Source organism: Podarcis filfolensis (genome assembly GCF_964270895.1).
Source record: "Podarcis filfolensis genome assembly, chromosome: 5".
Classification (NCBI taxonomy): Eukaryota; Metazoa; Chordata; class Lepidosauria; order Squamata; family Lacertidae; genus Podarcis; species Podarcis filfolensis.
Window position 1 is genome coordinate 91,548,337 of NC_139608.1, and position 18,076 is coordinate 91,566,412.

General features: G+C 46.0%; 1 protein-coding gene across 3 annotated transcripts in view; it reads right to left on the reverse strand.

Annotated features, from left to right (window-relative positions):
* FGFR3 (fibroblast growth factor receptor 3) overlaps positions 1 to 18,076 on the reverse strand; it is a 67,054-nt gene that overhangs the window by 15,245 nt on the left and 33,733 nt on the right. For 2 of the 3 annotated variants that reach the window (XM_083615586.1, XM_083615585.1), the window contains exons 5-9: positions 13,809 to 13,978; positions 12,089 to 12,212; positions 9,821 to 10,011; positions 5,459 to 5,609; positions 1,378 to 1,565 (exon numbers count right to left, since the gene is read on the reverse strand). In XM_083615586.1, coding sequence (XP_083471712.1) covers positions 1,378 to 1,565; positions 5,459 to 5,609; positions 9,821 to 10,011; positions 12,089 to 12,212; positions 13,809 to 13,978 — 824 coding nt within the window. Of the gene's footprint in view, positions 1 to 1,377; positions 1,566 to 4,324; positions 4,470 to 5,458; positions 5,610 to 9,820; positions 10,012 to 12,088; positions 12,213 to 13,808; positions 13,979 to 18,076 lie in introns of all 3 variants that reach the window. The other variant, XM_083615587.1, reaches the window with a different exon arrangement.

Genomic DNA, 18,076 nt, shown 5'->3' on the forward strand with positions numbered 1-18,076 from the left:
GCTACCTTTGAAGGTGACTCAGAAACTACAACTAATCCAGAATGCGGCAGCTAGACTGGTGACTGGGGGCGGCCGCCGAGACCACATAACACCGGTCTTGAAAGACCTACATTGGCTCCCAGTAAGTTTCCGAGCACAATTCAAAGTGCTGGTGTTGACCTTTAAAGCCCTAAATGGCCTCGACCCAGTATACCTGAAGGAGCGTCTCCACTCCCATCGTTCTGCCTGGATGCTGAGGTCCAGCGCCGAGGGCCTTCTGGCGGTTCCCTCATTGTGAGAAGCAAAGCTACAGGGAACCAGGCAGAGGGCCTTCTCGGTAGTGGCGCCCGCTCTGTGGAACACCCTCCCACCAGATGTCAAGGCGATAAACAACTACCTGACATTCAGAAGACATCTTAAGGCAGCCCTGTTCAGGGAAGTTTTTAATGTGTGATATTTTAGTGTATTTTTGGTTTCTATGGAAGCCGCCCAGAGTGGCTGGGGAAACCCAGCCAGATGGGCGGGGTACAAATAAATTATTATTATTATACTATACAAATATATTATTATTATACAAATATATTATTATTATTATTATATCTGCTCCTCAAGCCATCTACCTCTGCCAATGGAGATTCTATTGCTTTCCATCAAAGATCTCCCCACCTGAGAAAACATTTCCAGTGTATAGGAAAAACACAAAGCCCAAGAGTGAGACTCCACACTTTCCCAAGACTTCATTGTTAGAGAAGTCACCACTTTTGACTCAGCTAATGTAGCAATGATTGAAGCTCGAACAAAGGAGAAACAAATGTCTAGCAAATGGAAAATTGCCCCCTTCAAGTTCTGCCATCTCCCACACCAGGTGAGCCCTGCACCACTGGTACTTGACTTCCCTGTGCCTCCAGTTCTGCTACTACACAATGTGGAGGTCAAGACTTCATATGCACAACAGGACCCACCAGAAAGAGGCCTAATACTGTATTCAAATTACATCACTGGGGCAGAATCATGTTGTGTCTTCTCTTGCTAGCACAGAACTATGCCAACATGAAAGGTCTACGCCTTTTTCTCAGCCAGCAGGTCTGTTTAACACACTATATAAATGTCAGAGCTTAGCAGAACCAGATAAAGAAAACCAGGATCTATAAACCAGAACATTTTAAATCATCATCAGATTTTCAGGCCATATTTTACACACTTGTTTTGTTTTTAAATCATGAAAACAAAGATAAAATAGGTGGAGAAAACCATTTCCTGCTAACAGCGTTCAAAGACCTCACTTAGAGCTTCCAGAGACATAAATCACCAGGGCAATTTCTGATCTAGACAGAAGATTGCAAAGGGGAAGGAAAGATATAAGGAAGGAATAGGAACCTTGTATCTACTTTCTGTTACCTGTCTCTTGAGTGGGAACTTGGAGACTTTCTGAACAGTAGTGGTGCTAATCGGTTTTTTGGAGGGCCTTTTAATTCTATAGATAACCACCACCACGGCCACCAAGATGAAAAGAACAAAGCCAGTCCCATAGCTGAGGATGCCTGCATAAAGGGAACTGGAATCGTCCACGGCAACTCGCTTTTCCGCTGCAGAGTAATAGAGATAAGTTAGGAATCTGAATGGGAGACAGGCAATTCAATTCAGACAATACCTAGCAAATCTGGACCACACACCCCAAACACCCAGCAAAGTGTATGTTCTCCAGCACAACGCCTTGTGTGGTACAGTTGGTATCTTAGAGGCCACGTGCAAACACCTAATATTCTACAGAATGCCTGTGACATCCCAAAGATAAAGAGTTGTCCTTCAAAGCCCTATATGGCCTAGGACCCTCGTACCTACGGGACCGCCTCTCCTGGTATGCCCCACGGAGGACCTTACAGTCTTCAAATAAAAACATCTTGGAGATCCCAGCCCACAGAGAAGTTAGGCTGGCCTCAACCAGAGCCAGGGCTTTTTCGGCTGTGGCTCCGATCTGGTGGAACGCTCTGTCACAAGAGACTAGGGCTCTGCGGGACTTGACATCTTTCCGCAGGGCCTGCAAGACAGAGATGTTCCACTAGGCCTTTGGCCAGGGCACAGCCTGACTCCCTCCTTTGGCAATCCTCACAGAACTTCTAGCCCAATGGTTGCCATTAATTTGATTGGAATTAATTTTATAATGAAATGATTTTAGAATGTTTTATCATTTTACTGTTGTTAGCCGCTCTGAGCCCGGCTTCAGCTGGGGAGGGTGGGATATAAATAATAATAATAATAATAATAATAATAATAATAATAATAATTATTATTATTATTATTATTATTATCATCATTATCATTATTATTATTATTCCAATCAGTTGCCACAAAACAATTGAGCGGAACTAGGTAAGTGTGGCAAAATCAAATATGTTTATGTGGTTAAAGTAATGTTCTGAATCTAAGTGCCACAAAGGTTTGTCATGTTGTTAAGAGGGGTGAACAGATCAACCAATTTAATTTCTGTGTCAGTTTTGCAGCAATTTGTTCTGTCCCCCCCTAGATTAAAAAAAATAATCATGGGGGAAAATGTGTTTTACATGCATTATTTCCCTAAAATATGTATTTTTAGTTATCCATATTGTATGCCTGAAGAATCTTGGATAGTTTGGGTTTCCTAAAGGCACTGTAAGTCGTGCATTAGTATATGGTTCAGTTGCAACAATACATAAGTAAAACAGAAGGGCTTAAAGTTGGCTGGTTGGCTGTTTTTTCAAACAAACTCCGGTTTCTTCAGTCTTGCTTGGAAATCTATAGAGTTTCTAGGACTTAAACACCAAGCATAGGCTGATTGTGTAATACAATTTTCATTTTGTCTTGCTCTTTGTTTGACACCGTTTGTTAATGAAAGTATACCCCATGGAATACCTGGTTTTTGTACGTGGCCCGTAAGATATGTAACTCAGCCTGTTATATGCAGAGTGCACATTGAAATGCATCTACCTTCTCCACAACTCCCTCTCTTTTAACACACAAACAAAACTTATATTACTGATACACTTAAAACTCCCATATGCTCCAGATCATTGGACTATCCAAGTCTGTTTAAGCAAAAATAAAGGATTGTGTCCTGGGACATTGAAAAGCACTCTACTGTTCTGCCACATATGGGACTGAGTTAATGAGTGGCTGTGCTGCCAGGGGCTGATGGGAAATGTAGTCCCAAACATCTGGAGGAAACCAGGTTGGGGGAATGCTGTCATGGATCCTGTTTCATTACTCAGTAATAAAATGGGTAGAATACTGAGCCCTATTCTGAGGTAATCATCACCACCAGAATTTAATAAAATTGTCTATAAAAAGTTTCTGATAGGTTTTTGTAGAAAATGCTTTTCAAGGTAAGAGACACAAAGCATTATTTACTAATAAAAGTATTCATACAACGCCAGTTCGTACAATACAATACGGCGGTGTACATCAATATAACTTAAAACACCATGAAAATAGTAAAAAAAAAAAATTGAAATGACTGGTTGATTAAAAATAATAATGTAGAGTTACACAGGCCTATCTACATGGAAAGGTCTTCAAAAGATCTGTTTGTGCCTGCCGAATCTCTACTGGAGAAATCATATACTGCTCCAGGCGGGGAAAATGGTACCCAATAAACTCTATGGAGCTAGCACAGATAAAGGTATTTAATGAAAATGAATTTACAGAGCACATGTTCTCAATTGTTGTCATGATGTGGCCTTCATTCGTAACAGAGCTTCAACATTCCCACCCAACAGAAGCCTATAGGTATTAGAAAGACTGGTGATTGTGGAGTGGAAGCATGAGAGATTTTGTTCAGCAACAGTTAGCCTCCACCAAGAACATTATGGGAAATTAGCTGTCAATGCTATAGGCCGTACTGTGTAGGATTTATGACATAGGAGGCTTTGGTGTTCTCCAAAACTAAATACGGACCCAATCTAGCCAAAGAAGCACTTTTAATTAGATTCAACGATATTAAAAGCCACCCGATTCATAAAGTCAAGATACAGAAATGTCAAATGCTTGAGCGGCACATAGTCTGAAACAAACTGGTGGTACTATGGAGGTAAAATTGTGCATCACATCTCAATAGATGGCGGCCATTTTGAGACTGAGCCATGAGCATTGCACCTGCCCACTTAGATGCAACTTCATTCTGGAGTGAGAAATCGAAGCATTGACTGCCAGCTTGGTTAACAAATTACATATTGCAGAAAAGGTGAAGTGTGCTTCAACGCAAGCTGACTATGAGAGTAACACTCATCTACCACTCAAGAATTTGGCATTTCGGAAGTGGGCGCCGAGGCCCTTAAGAAAGGAAAGGGAAAAAGTGACAGAGCCGAAGTACCTGGTAATACCGTCAGCCAAGCAGTATGGTGTGTGAACCCAATAGAATTCCCAGCAAGACAAGTATATGCCCCAGCGTCCTCAAAAGTAACATTGCGTAAGTACAGAATTTCTAGCTCCTTATCTGTTTTGTTAACACCTGCTGTCTACGGAGGGAGAAAAAAAAATACACAAGATAAAGAAGGAAGGGGGGAGAGGGAAACCCACAGGATTCCAAAGCCAAAATCCCAGAGAAGGCAACACGGATGCTCAGGCAAATTTCAAAAGCAGATTACAATATTTGAGAGGCCAGTAGCTTGTCCTCATGCCCTACCACAACCAGTTGTTTAAAAAGCAAGGAGTTCCCTTCACCAGGCTCTTACTCTGTCCCACTAATAATGCATGCAAGCAAAAGCGTAAGAATGAAAAAATTTCCTCCACATATATATGACTGTCTTTTGGTTAGTATGGCTGGGCAGGGAGACAGGGAAAGAGAGTAAGTAAGGGCAAGGAGCAAGGATAAAATGCAGTTCATGTGAGTAATGAGTTAAGCATGGGAGAAAGAGAGCTTAACTTTTAAAAATGTAAAATTGATCAGGATTTTCCCCCAACCCACCCAAACATCAAATTTGAAACTAGCGACTTGTAACTCGTTCCCCACTTCTGGTGATTTTCATCACACTTACATGCCAAATTACTGAAAGATTCCTGATGTAAGCTGGAGAAGGAATTGTCTGCCTCTTTCTCAGTTTCCGTCAGAGATCTTTCAGTTACTGGCCTGTACATTGTTTTAACTGCAGGGAAGTTTTCTCTTCCTCCCTGATACCTGAATTTGATGTGCAGGAGATTTTTAGAGTTCAACGAACAATGAAATCGGTAAAGCCTATCTATAAATTATAATAAGGTTATGAGAGTTCAGGTCGTTAACATGCAACTCGAAGCGATAAAGATAAAGACAGTCATCAATGTGGGAATTTTTCCTTTGCAACTGATTTGTTTTTAAAAAAGCATTTTATTATCTTAATATATAAGTAGTAACAACATGACATACACAGGAAAGAATACAAAATATTAATTTTTAAAACGACTAGCATCTTCAAGCGTTACAGCTCATTCTTGCAGTTGCTAAGCCTTTGGGACAGAGTCGAGGGTTTACCTGGTTTTGATTTGTCAATGTGGAGCCAAAATGATTTTTCGGCTCTGCCTACGAAATTGTTGGCTCTACATAGATATTCGCCTTCATCTTGTTCTGTCACTTTAGACAAATTTAGGTAAGCATCGGCTTCAGCGTTTGCACTGATCAGAGACTGCAGAATAGACAGAAACCTCAACTTCAGTAAACCAAACAATATCTCTGCATCACACATTAGACAGACAGGACTGAATTTCTGCTTCTAGGCTCTTTTTAAAAAATGTACACATTACTTGACCAAAAGGGACTCTCTGATTTTGCTAGGGAGCCGAATTCCGCGTCCTGTGTCATCCCCCCCAAAAACCGGAGTTTCTTTCTTTCATTTTTTAAGCAGTCTGTGAAGCTGTTCATTTGAAAATTTTCTTTGGCTGAAGGTTCTCGTTTTTAAAAATGAGCTCCCTTCAATTTGCTGCAGTTCTCAAAGTTTACTTGCACCTGACAACCCAGTAAGTGTTGCAGCTACTAACGGAGATTTCCTTTCACGTTCACCTGGGGGACCGGGGTTATAGTGGTTAAAACAGGGATAGCCAATACAGTGGTACCTCGGGTTAAGTACTTAATTCGTTCCGGAGGTCTGTTCTTAACCTGAAACTGTTCTTAACCTGAAGCACCACTTTAGCTAATGGGGCCTCCTGCTGCTGCCGCACCGTCAGAGCACGATTTCTGTTCTCATCCTGAAGCAAAGTTCTTAACCTGAAGCACTATTTCTGGGTTAGTGGAGTCTGTAACCTGAAGCGTATGTAACCTGAGGTACCACTGTACTGATGAGTCTCCAGCTCCCATTACTGAATGTTGGCTACCCCTCCCTGAAGGATCATCTTCATGCTGATTTGCTCGTTATTTGCAAATATCCTTAGCTGGCCAAATCTAGCCAAGACACGGGTTGTGTCACACAGACTAAAGCGAAGAATGAAAAGGAATCCATCTTGGTCAGACTTCACGAACCTGGAGGCCCTCAAGATGGACTCCCAACGGACTTAATTCAGCTCTGTGATGGGTGGGGCTTATGGGAGTTGTAGTCCAAAATATTTAGAGAGGTTGCCAGGTTGGTTAAGGCTGTGCTAGAAGACCGTGGCCGTGATGGTGGTTTAGGCAGGGGTGAAAACTCAGGAAGTGCCTGGGATTCACTGTGGGCCTGGGGAACAGTTCGATTTGCCTGCTTCACTTGCACCCTGACCGCTGAGTGATCTGCCAAGGTCCTGATGTTCGGCTTGCGTAAAGATCATGAGATCTTCATGATCTTCCAAGAGAACAGTACTTGCTTGGATGCCTCGAAGGTATGTCAGAAATGTAGTTTTGCTAGAGCTGGACACGAAGAGCTGAGAAAGCCAATTGCAGGCTCACAAACACAAGCAGATGGAGCTATGGCCAGCTATAAAAACTGCATCCGGTCCTCATGGATATTTTTGGGAGCACAGTTTCCCCGTCATTTTTAAAGAGGGATCTCAGGATCAGTTGGAAGACTGCTGCCCCACCCCGTGGATCCTTCCCTATGGGATGTTTTAAGGATCCATATTATCTCGCCTTTTATCATTTATCTGCTGGAAGTATTACCGTTTTTTTCGCTCCATAAGACGCACCTGACCATAAGACGCACCTAGTTTTTAGAGGGGGAATGCAAGAAAAAAATATTCTTTAAAGGGAGCGCTGAGCAGAGCCTGTATGCATCCCAGGCTCTGCTCAGCGCTCCCTTTCACGAGCCGCATGGAGCGTGTGTGCGGCGCTTGCAGGCTTTTCCCACGAGGAGAGAGAAGGGCAGCCTGTCACACACGCTCCGCGCGGCTCTTTAAAGGAACTGCGGCTCTTGCTGGCTTTTGCGGGAGGTGGAAAGGACAGAGCGTGGCTAAGCCAGAAGCTAGAACAGTGAGAGGGAGCGCTGCGCAGCGATCCCTCTCGCTGTTCTGGCTTCTGGGATAGCTGCACACCCTGCATTCGCTCCATAGGACACACACACACATTTCCCCTTAGTTTTTAGGAGGGAAAAAGTGCGTCTTATAGAGCGAAAAATACGGTAATAGTTTGCACTTTCATAGAACTATATCAAGGCCATATATAAGATCATGGTTAAGTCTGCCTCAATAAAAACATCAGTAAATACTGGTTGGTTAAGGAAGGAGGGGGAATCGTGTTGTAAAGGCCTGCGTAAACAGCACAGTTTTCGGAAGATTATTTGAAAGATGGCAGTAATGATTCCACCCGAGCCTCTGCTAGCAGGGCAGGCCCTGACTCACTGAAGGCTAGTAATGGCCAACGGTTGTGGGGAGCCACCAAAAGTGCCCCATCAGTGATGCTTGTTAGATGAAGAAGTTTAGTTTAGAGCCCTTTCCTAGCTCCCAGTTACATAGGGACTGGTGTTCCTCTCTGTAGGTCCACAAGTCTATGCTCAGTCCACATCATTCTGGAATCCTGGACTGGATCAAGGAATGGATCTGCCATAGACATCAAAGCTGGGGATTCCAATCTGGAATCAGGTTTTGGATGGATTTGCACTCCTCCTTAAAAAGTAAATTTCCAACTTGGGGGGTTCCACTTCACGTTGTTTTGGCTGGTACGGCAGCTGCACTCTGTCCTACAGACCTGGCTTCCATCATCCATGCCCTAGTCACAGCTAGATTGGATTACCATGATGTGCACTGCGAGGGGCTGTTTCTGAAGAACAGCTTGCAAACTTCAACTGGACCAAAGTATATACAATTTTAACAGCCGATTATGAATTCTGTTATTTCTCCCTATCTTTTATGTTGAAATAGAGTGGTGCTTTCACATTCCATCACTCTCCATACAAACATAAGGTAAAGGTAAAGGGACCCCTGACCATTAGGTCCAGTCGTGGCCGACTCTGGGGTTGTGGCGCTCATCTCGCTTTATTGGCCGAGGGAGCTGGCGTACAGCTTCCGGGTCATGTGGCCAGCATGACTAAGCTGCTTCTGGCGAACCAGAGCAGCGCACGGAAACACCGTTTACCTTCCCAATGGAGCGGTACCTATTTATCTACTTGCACTTTGATGTGCTTTCGAACTGCTAGGTGGGCAGGAGCTGGGACCGAGCAATGGGATTCGTGGGGATTCGAACCGCCGACCTTCTGGTCGGCAAGCCCTAGGCTCTTTAACCCACAGCGCCAGCCACAAAGGAGTTAATCATGTAGGAGAGGAAATAGGGTGCGTCTCTTGTTTGAGAATCTTGTTTGCTGGATCAGATGCTAAATCTGAAATCCTGTTACCTAATAATGGTCCTTTAAAGTAAGAATACTTATCCTTTTTCATTTCTACGGTGTTTTCAAGTGATTCCTACCATTGTAGGGGTTTGGACTAGATGGCTGCTGGTGTCCCTCCCAAACATACAATTCTATGGTTCTATGATTCAAGCTTTCAACGTGTGTTATCCAGCTGCAATACTTACAATGACCCTGTAAGGCAAGTTAGTATAAACTTCTCTGTTGCATGACAGTGAATGCTGGGATTTGAGGCTAAGAAGGGGTGGCTTGCCTAAGACCACCTAACGAGATCATGGCAGGAGCGAGGCTCAACCAGAGATTTCCTGACTGATGCAATCCTAACCATATCTTCTCAGAAAGTTCTATTAAATTCATTGCAGCCGACTTCTAGGTAAATGAAGAAGAAGAAGAGTTTGGATTTGATACCCCGCCTTTCACTCCCTTTAAGGAGTCTCAAAGCGGCTAACAATCTCCTTTCCCTTCCTCCCCCACAACAAACACTCTGTGAGGTGAGTGGGGCTGAGAGACTTCAAAGAAGTGTGACTGGCCCAAGGTCACCCAGCAGCTGCATGTGGAGGAGCGGAGACGCGAACCCGGTTCCCCAGATTACGAGACTACTGCTCTTAACCACTACACCACACCAGTGGCGTAGCGTGGGGGGTGCAGCGGGGCCCGGCCGCACCGGGCGCAACATCTGGGGGTTAGGGTGCGCAAATCCACGGGTTAGGGGGCGCAAATCCACGGGTTAGGGGGCGCAAATTACTTGCCTTGCCCCGGGTGCTGACAACCCACGCTACGCCACTGCACCACACTGGCTCTCAAATGGGATTAGGATTGCAGTTGCAGTCTCTTAACCATTATGCTATACAAGCTTGTCACAAGTCTGGTAGTAGCCCTACCATATTTTGGATTTTGCAGAAGATTTCCCCCCAAATGTACCTGCAAATTTGGGTGGAAATGAGAGTGATACATGGCTTTCTGTCTGCTTTTAAGATATGTGCCTTTCGCGTCAACAATGCCCAAATCTAGAGGTTCCAGAAGTATTCACTGCCTCAAGAGGTCAAACTCTAGCATGCAATGGCCATAGAGGGGATGTGTAGTTGTGTACCAACCTTTAGGACTGTGACATACGGAGTCCCATCTGGTCCATATTTGCTTCCATTGACCTCCACGTGTTTCAGCCACTGGATGTGAGGCTGGGCATCGCTGTACACTTTGCACAGGAATTTAACATCACTCCCAATCACCACAGTCTGGTTAGCAGGCAAGCCTGCCTGGAGAATAGGACGGTGGGGTGATCTTTCTGCAGAAGAAAAGACAGGAGGAATGAGCTGGCTCTTTTCCGGTAGTTCATCGGGAACCTGATTTATAGAGATTGCTCTTTTGGAAAACAGTTCTTTTCTGGAAAGCCTTTGAATGCTGCTGTGTGAATTCAGTCGGAGGAAGGATTCGCTGTAAACAACTGCAGGGCAACCGATTTATGGCAAGATGATGTTGGTACTTTGACTTGTTATTCTATAAAGTGCAGAATCTCAGATTAAGCATCCATGGTGGAGCTGTGGGTTAAATCACAGAGCCTAGGGCTTGCCGATCAGAAGGTCGGCGGTTCGAATCCCCGCGACGGGGTGAGCTCCCGTTGCTCGGTCCCTGCTCCTGCCAACCTAGCAGTTCGAAAGCACGTCAAAGTGCAAGTAGATAAATAGGTACCGCTCCAGCGGGAAGGTAAACGGCGTTTCCGTGCGCTGCTCTGGTTTGCCAGAAGCGGCTTAGTCATGCTGGCCACATGACCCGGAAGCTGTATGCCGGCTCCCTCGGCCAGTAAAGCGAGATGAGCGCCGCAACCCCAGAGTCGTTTGCGACTGGACTTAACTGTCAGGGGTCCTTTACCTTTTTACATCAGCATGGCAGCGTACAGTCTTGGTCTAAGCTCAGACCATAAGAAAGACAGGTATATGCTCAGCGGAACCACACAAGGGAGGTAAATTAAAATAATACGGGGCAGTGGAGGCTTTTCTCAAGGCAAAATAATTATCTCCAGGGCCAGCATCCTTGGGAGCCAGAGACAGGTGATGGCACTGAACCCAACATTTGACAGAGAAGCACTGAGAGAAGGGACTGGAGTCACTTCGTTTTACACTTCTCTGATGAATTCTGGGCTAAAAGAAAAAAGTTAAGAAGGGGGTGGTGGCTTAACCACCAAAGGTTCCTCTGAGCACCCCGGGCCCTAACATTTGCTGCATGTTGACTCCAGACCCAGTTCTCTTGGCCACATATAGTTATAACCTAACAGCCAGAAAGAGAGAAATAACAAAAGATAGGGCTCTGCGGAGGCAGCATGAACAAATACCCATTCAGCCCCAAGGGAATCCAAATTCTGCAGTCAGAGTACGTTGCATAAGCCATATGCAAGCGCCAGTCCCTTTGGACGACTGTAATGCACTGTATGGAATTAAAGAACCTCTTAAGGAATTAAAGAACCTCTTAATGAGGGTGAAAGAGGAGAGCACAAAATATGGCCTGAAGCTCAACATCAAAAAAACTAAGATCATGGCCACTGGGCCCCTCACCTCCTGGGCAAAGAAGGGGAAGAAATGGAGGCAGTGAGAGATTTTACTTTCATGGGTTCCATGATCACTGCAGATGGTGAAAGCAGCCACGAAATTAAAAGACGCCTGCTTCTTGGGAGAAAAGCAATGACAAACCTAGACAGCATCTTAAAAAGCAGAGACATCACCTTGCCGACAAAAGTCCGTATAGTCAAAGCTATGGTTTTCCCAGTAGGGATGTATGGAAGTGAGAGCTGGACCATAAAGAAGGCTGATCGCCAAAGAATTGATGCTTTTGAATTCTGGTGCTGGAGGAGACTCTTGAGAGTCCCATGAACTGCAAGAAGATCAAACCTCTCCATTCTGAAGGAAATCAGCCCTGAGTGCTCACTGGAAGGACAGATCCTGAAGCTGAGGCTCCAGTACTTTGGCCACCTCATGAGAAGAGAAGACTCCCTGGAAAAGACCCTGATGTTGGGAAAGATGGAGGGCACAAGGAGAAGGGGACGACAGAGGACAAGATGGTTGGACAGTGTTCTCAAAGCTACCAGCATGAGTTTGACCAAACTGTGGGAGGCAGTGGAGGACAGGAGTGCCTGGCGTGCTCTGGTCCATGGGGTCACGAAGAGTTGGACACGACTAAACGACTAAACAACAATTCACTGTATGTGAGGCTGCCCTTGAATTCCAGAGACTGCAGTTGTGCAGACTCGTGACTACTAGGCCAGTAAGTGGAAAGCCCAGCAGGAAGGAACTAAATCACGTCCACCCTCAGCTCCAAGCCACTTGAGTAACACTGTCCACCTGGTGCAAACAGGCAGAAAGAACACTTACCAAGAACATCAAGCTGGTAGGTGTGCCAGATGATGCCATATTTATTCCGCACCACACAGGTGTAGTTGCCTCGATCTGATGGAACCACACTTTCCATGACAAGGCTCCACTGCTGATGTCGCAACTGCAGAGGGGGAAATGAAGAATAACCACAAATCAGCCTCCTTTGCAGGATCCATCTCAGAAGAGAGTGAAGTGAAATACGGCAAAAGGAAATCAGATCTGGAACCTGGTTGTTAAAAGTACTAAAGCAACAAGGAAGCCAAGTCAATCTCAGCTCTGATCCCATTTTAAAGACTTTCTATCAAAAGTTTAATATCCTGACGGAAACCTATTCCTATGTTGTTAAATACCGTATTTTTTGCTCTATAAGACTCACTTTTTCCCTCCTAAAAAGTAAGGGGAAATGTGTGTGCGTCTTATGGAGTGAATGCAGGCTGCGCAGCTATCCCAGAAGCCAGAACAGCAAGAGGGATTGCTGCTTTCACTGCGCAGCGATCCCTCTTGCTGTTCTGGCTTCTGAGATTCTGAATATTTTTTTTCTTGTTTTCCTCCTCCAAAAACTAGGTGCGTCTTGTGGTCTGGTGCGTCTTATAGAGCAAAAAATATGGTATGTAGTCTGCAGCCAGTTAATGTGAGAATTAATCTCAAACAAAACTTCAGTAATTTCCTGCATCAGAATGGTCAGGAAGAAGTATTTGATCACAACCAAAACAACTCTTGAAACCCCCCCCAAAAAAAACCCCCCACTCTCCTTTTATAGGGCCCAATAAATGGGATTGCAGATTATTCACATGAACCAAGCAAACTTTTGAGGAATGAGCATTCATTTAATTCCGCAGGATGTTAATCACGGCAAATGGTTTAAAGCTAAAAGTATTACTTTGCTTTGTCGAAGTGGCAGACATGCTTCCTGGTATTTTTTGTACATACACTAGATTCAGCAACATAGGAAAATTCTCACGAAATTTGTAAATGGGCTGCAACTAGGGGTTGGGGAACATAATAATAATAATAATAATAATAATAATAATAATAATAATAATAATTATTTATTTATTTATACCCTGCCCATCTGGCTGGGTTTCCCCAGCCACTTTGAGCAGCTCCAACAGAATATTAAAAGCACAATAAAACATCAAACATTAAAAACTCCCCTAAACAGGGCTGCCTTCAGATGTCTTCTAAAAGTCAGATAGTTGTTTATTTCCTCGACATCTGATGGGAGGGCGATCCACAGGGAGGGCGCTGCTACCGAGAAGGCCCTCTGCCTGGTTCCCTGTAACCTCACTTCTTGCAGTGAGGGAACCGCCAGAAGGCCCTCAGAGCTGGACCTCAGTGTTCTGGCTGAATGATTCAAGAACAACCTGAATCTAATAATTCATCCAAATACATTGAGGTGTGTGTGGGGGGAATACCTACAACGTTGTGCATGTGCTTCAACTGTCTCACCAATATATTCAATTTATGACAGTATCCACGTCACATTTTGTATTCTAAAAATTATACCCAAGGAGAGAATCTGCAAACCGGTTTGGCTATAAAGAAGCACAGACTGGAAAGGAAATTATCTATGATGTGAAAGTGGTGGATCCCATATCCAATTGCCCTTTCAAAATTGTTCAGTGAGCAAAACTTCAGGTGCAACAATTCCAGGAGGTTTTCAGAGCTGGACGTTAAGGAATGGACGAAATCGATATTTAGACCGCTGACGTCTTACTTTGATGCCCCCAATACGGTGCTCTCCCTTGAATTCTTTGCCATTTTTCAGCCAGTGTATAGAAGGAGAGGGATTCCCAGCAGCCGGGCAGCGAAAGCGAACAGTGTTTGCAGCAGGAACAGCCAGAAGCTTCCGATCCATTATCTCGAGACGGGTCCAGTAAGGAGCAACTGTAGACACAAAGCAGAGCAACTGAAGAAACACACCATGTCCGTTGGCGAGCCTGTGATGCGATCTATTATGTGGAACAGCAGCCAAACTGCTACAGCTAGATTTAGTTTCAGCAAAATCATTGTTGTGATTCGAGGACCCGATCCCCGCTTGGGGAATAAAGACACGAGGACACAGTATGTAAGGTTAATGGGTAAGGAAAAGGCCACAACTTTATTGATTACAGCATGTGAGAAGGCATTGGACCACGGAACTTTAGACTCCACCCACTAATAGTGGGGTGAGCCCAAAGGGGGTTTATTCACCAGAAGGTGGAGCCTGTTGATGCTAATACAACTATAAGCTCCCCCCCTGATGTCACCGAGGGTCGTGCCATGGCCCCCCGCCACACAGGCATCGGACAGGATCCACGACCGCCAGATTCCTTTAGCGGAATACCCAAAATTATTGGGGTAGGCGATGGCCACACCTTGCCCCCCCGAAACACCAACAACACATTCCAATGCCTAACCGCCAAATACCACGAAAGTTGTGGCGGTTGCTACGAGGTAGGTGAAAAAAACCAAGAGGCTTGGCCAATTTAGCCAATTGGAAAAAACTCCTACCAGGCCCCCTGGTTAAACAGGGCGACCAACCAGAGGTCCATAGCAAAGTCTCAGGAACAGCTAATCTAAAGGGAGTGGAGGGTGGGTGACTCGAAGAAAATGTGTGTGCAATGGCGGGGATGGCTGGCGCGGCCGCATTTGAGCGGCAAGCCACGCCCCCGCCGAGCTTCCCTATTGGGTGACCAACCGGGGAGGGGCGTGGCGCGCCAGCCCTGGAGTTGAGTTGAAGCAGGGGGCGAACGCCCCCTGCATGACACGGGAATCGTCTCCCGCTCACAACCCCTCCCCTCCTGGAGGAGGAGAGGCTTTTTCATAGGTTGGGAAAGAGCAAGGCAGTTGTTATTTGAGCCTTGGAGAAGCTTGCTGATGAGACCCAATTCTTGAAAGAACTGAAACGGCTCCAAAGTGACCTCAGTGAAATGAAAAACAAACGCCATGCCAAGTTAGCATCGGATTAAGGTCCTCAGGCTATATGAATGAGAAAGCTCTCTCCTCAGTAAAATGCTGAGCTCAGTAATAATAATAATAATAATAATAATAATAATAATAATAATAATAATAATTTATTATTTATACCCTGCCCGTCTGGTGGTTTCCCCAGCCACTCTGGACGGCTTCCAAAAATATATATTAAAATACTGTAATACATCAAACATTAAAAGCTTCCCTAAACAGGGCTGCCTTCAGATGTCTTCTAAAAGTCTGGTAGTTGTCGTTCTCTTTGACATCTGGTGGGAGGGCGTTCCACAGGGAGGGCGCCACTACCGAGAAGGCCCTCTGCCTGGTTCCCTGTAACTTGGCTTCTCACAGTGAGGGAACCGCCAGTAGGCCCTCAGCGCTGGACCTCAGTGTCTGGGTAGAACGATGGGGGTGGAGACGCTCCTTCAGATATACTGGACCGAGGCCATGTAGGGCTTTAAAGGTCAGCACCAACAAAGGTCAGCAAGTCAAGAAAGGTGGGCAAATCCACTCCTCTCCCAGTGGGGAGGAGGTGCGGTGGACCACGTGGCCAATCACGCCCCTCCGGGGGAGTTCCCGGCCACGTCCTTTCCAGCCAGCCAATCCGCTGGCTGGGGGGCGTGGCCAGGCCCCATTTAAATGGAACATGAGCTGGAGAGCTTCCTCTTGGCTCACCTCCTCAATCTCCCACCTGCCCTCCCTATTTTCAGGTTTCAACATTGGCCTTGCTATGGACCTTGGTTGGTCGCCGTTGAGGGGCCTGGTAGTAGTAGTAGTAATAATAATAATAATAATAATAATAATAATAATAATTTATTATTTGTACCCCGCCCATCTGGCTGGGTTTCCCCAGCCACTCTGGGCGGCTTCCACAAGACAAAAAATACACTAATATGTCATACATTAAAAACTTCCCTGAACAGGGCTGCCTTAAGATGTCTTCTGAATGTCAGGTAGTTGTTTATCTCTTTGAGATCTGATGGGAGGGCGTTCCACAGGGGGGCACCACTACCGAGAAGGCCCTCTGCCTGGTTCCCTGTAGCTTTGCTTCTTGCAATGAGGAAACCGCCAGAAGGCCCTCGGAGCTGGACCTCAGCGTCCGAGCAGAACGATGGGGGTGGAGATGCTCCTTCAGGTATACTGGGCCGAGGCCATTTAGGGCTTTAAAGGTCAGCACCAACACTTTGTATTGTGCCCGGAAACGTACTGGGAGCCAATGCAGGTCTTTAAGGACCGGTGTAATATGGTCTTGGCGGCCGCTTGGCGGCCTTCTCTTTTCCAGGCTAAACATACCCAACTCCCTCAACTGTTCCTCATGAAGCTTGCTTGAGACCTTTGATCAGCTCAGTCACCCTCCTCTGCACATGTTCCAGTTTGCCAATATCCTTCTTAAATTGTGGCACCAAGAACTGGACACAGTACTGGGACACAGTACTGGGAGCCAATGTAGGTCTTTCAAGACCAGTGTTATGTGGTCTCGGCGGCCGACCCCAGTCACCAGTCTAGCTGCCGCATTCTGGATTAGTTCTGGTAGGAATTTTTCCACTTGGCAACCTGCCATGGGCCATTTGGTTTTCGCCTACCTCGTAGCAATTGTCACAACTTTGTAAGGTTTGGCGATTAGGCATTGGTTGACCTTATGATGGGACAGGGGAGGTGTGGCCATCACCTGCCCCTCCAAGCTGAAGGGTATTCCGTTAAAGGAATCCGGGGGTGTGGATCTTGTCCGAAGCTCGGGGCGGGGCTAGGGCCATGCCACGACCCCATCGGGAACCCAGGGGGAGTTTGAGTTGGTTTGCATCGACGGGGCTCCCCCTACCGGTGGTTGACCCTTACTGGACTCCCTGCGTGACGGGCAGGAGTCAGCTATAGTCAGGTCAACTCCAATGCCTAAGCCAATACTGCTCACATTCTGTAACCAATAAAATTGTGGCCTAAATTTGCCCAATAACCATTAACCTAATATCCGTGTCCTTGTGTCTTATTCATCAACGAGGGGGTGGCTTCGGGGTCTCGACACGCAACAGATAGATCTCAGAAAAAAGAGACAACAAGCGCTAAAAAAAATTCTTCCCAAGAAGAGGGCCTTCAGTGATCAGAATGCCGTCACAGGAAGCACTTCAAAAGAAGCACCTCGTCTGTTTGCAAGAAGGTGTACGGGAGGCCAGTACACATGGACTGATTGGCAGCTGTCAGCATAGGTAAAGGTAAAGGGACCCCTGATCATTAGGTCCAGTCGTGACCGACTCTGGGGTTGTGGCGCTCATCTCGCTTTATTGGCCGAGGGAGCCGGCATACAGCTTCTGGGTCATGTGGCCAGCATGACTAAGCCGCTTCTGGCAAACCAGAGCAGCGGCACGGAAACGCCGTCTACCTTCCCGCTGGAGTGCTACTTATTTATCTACTTGCACTTTGATGTGCTTTCAAACTGCTAGGTTGGCAGGAGCAGGGACTGAGGAACGGGAGCTCACCCCGTCGTGGGGATTCGAACCGCCGACCTTCTGATCGGCAAGTCCTAGGCTCTTTAACCCACAGTGCCACCCACAAAGGAGTTAATCATGTAGGAGAGGAAATAGGGTGCGTCTTTTGTTTGAGAATCTTGTTTGCTGGATCAGATGCTAAATCTGAAATCCTGTTACCTAATAATGGTCCTTTAAAGTAAGAATACTTATCCCTCTTTTTCTGGCGAACCAGAGCAGTGCATGGAAACGCCGTTTACCTTCCCGCCGGAGCGGTACCCATTTATCTACTTGCACTGGTGTGCTTTCGAACTGCTAGGTTGGCAGGAGCAGGGACCGAGCAACGGGAGCTCACTCCATCGCGGGGATTCGAAGCACCGACCTTCTGATCAGCAAGTCCTAGGCTCTGTGGTTTAACCCACAGCACCACCCACGTCCCAGCAGTCAGCAAAGAGGTCAGCAAAGTCACGTTAATAATCAGTGCACCAATTCAGTGCATAGCTATGTGTGACACTTGCAAAGCACTTCATCCCATTGTACCAAATAGCCCTAGTCCATACATAGGAAAAAACAA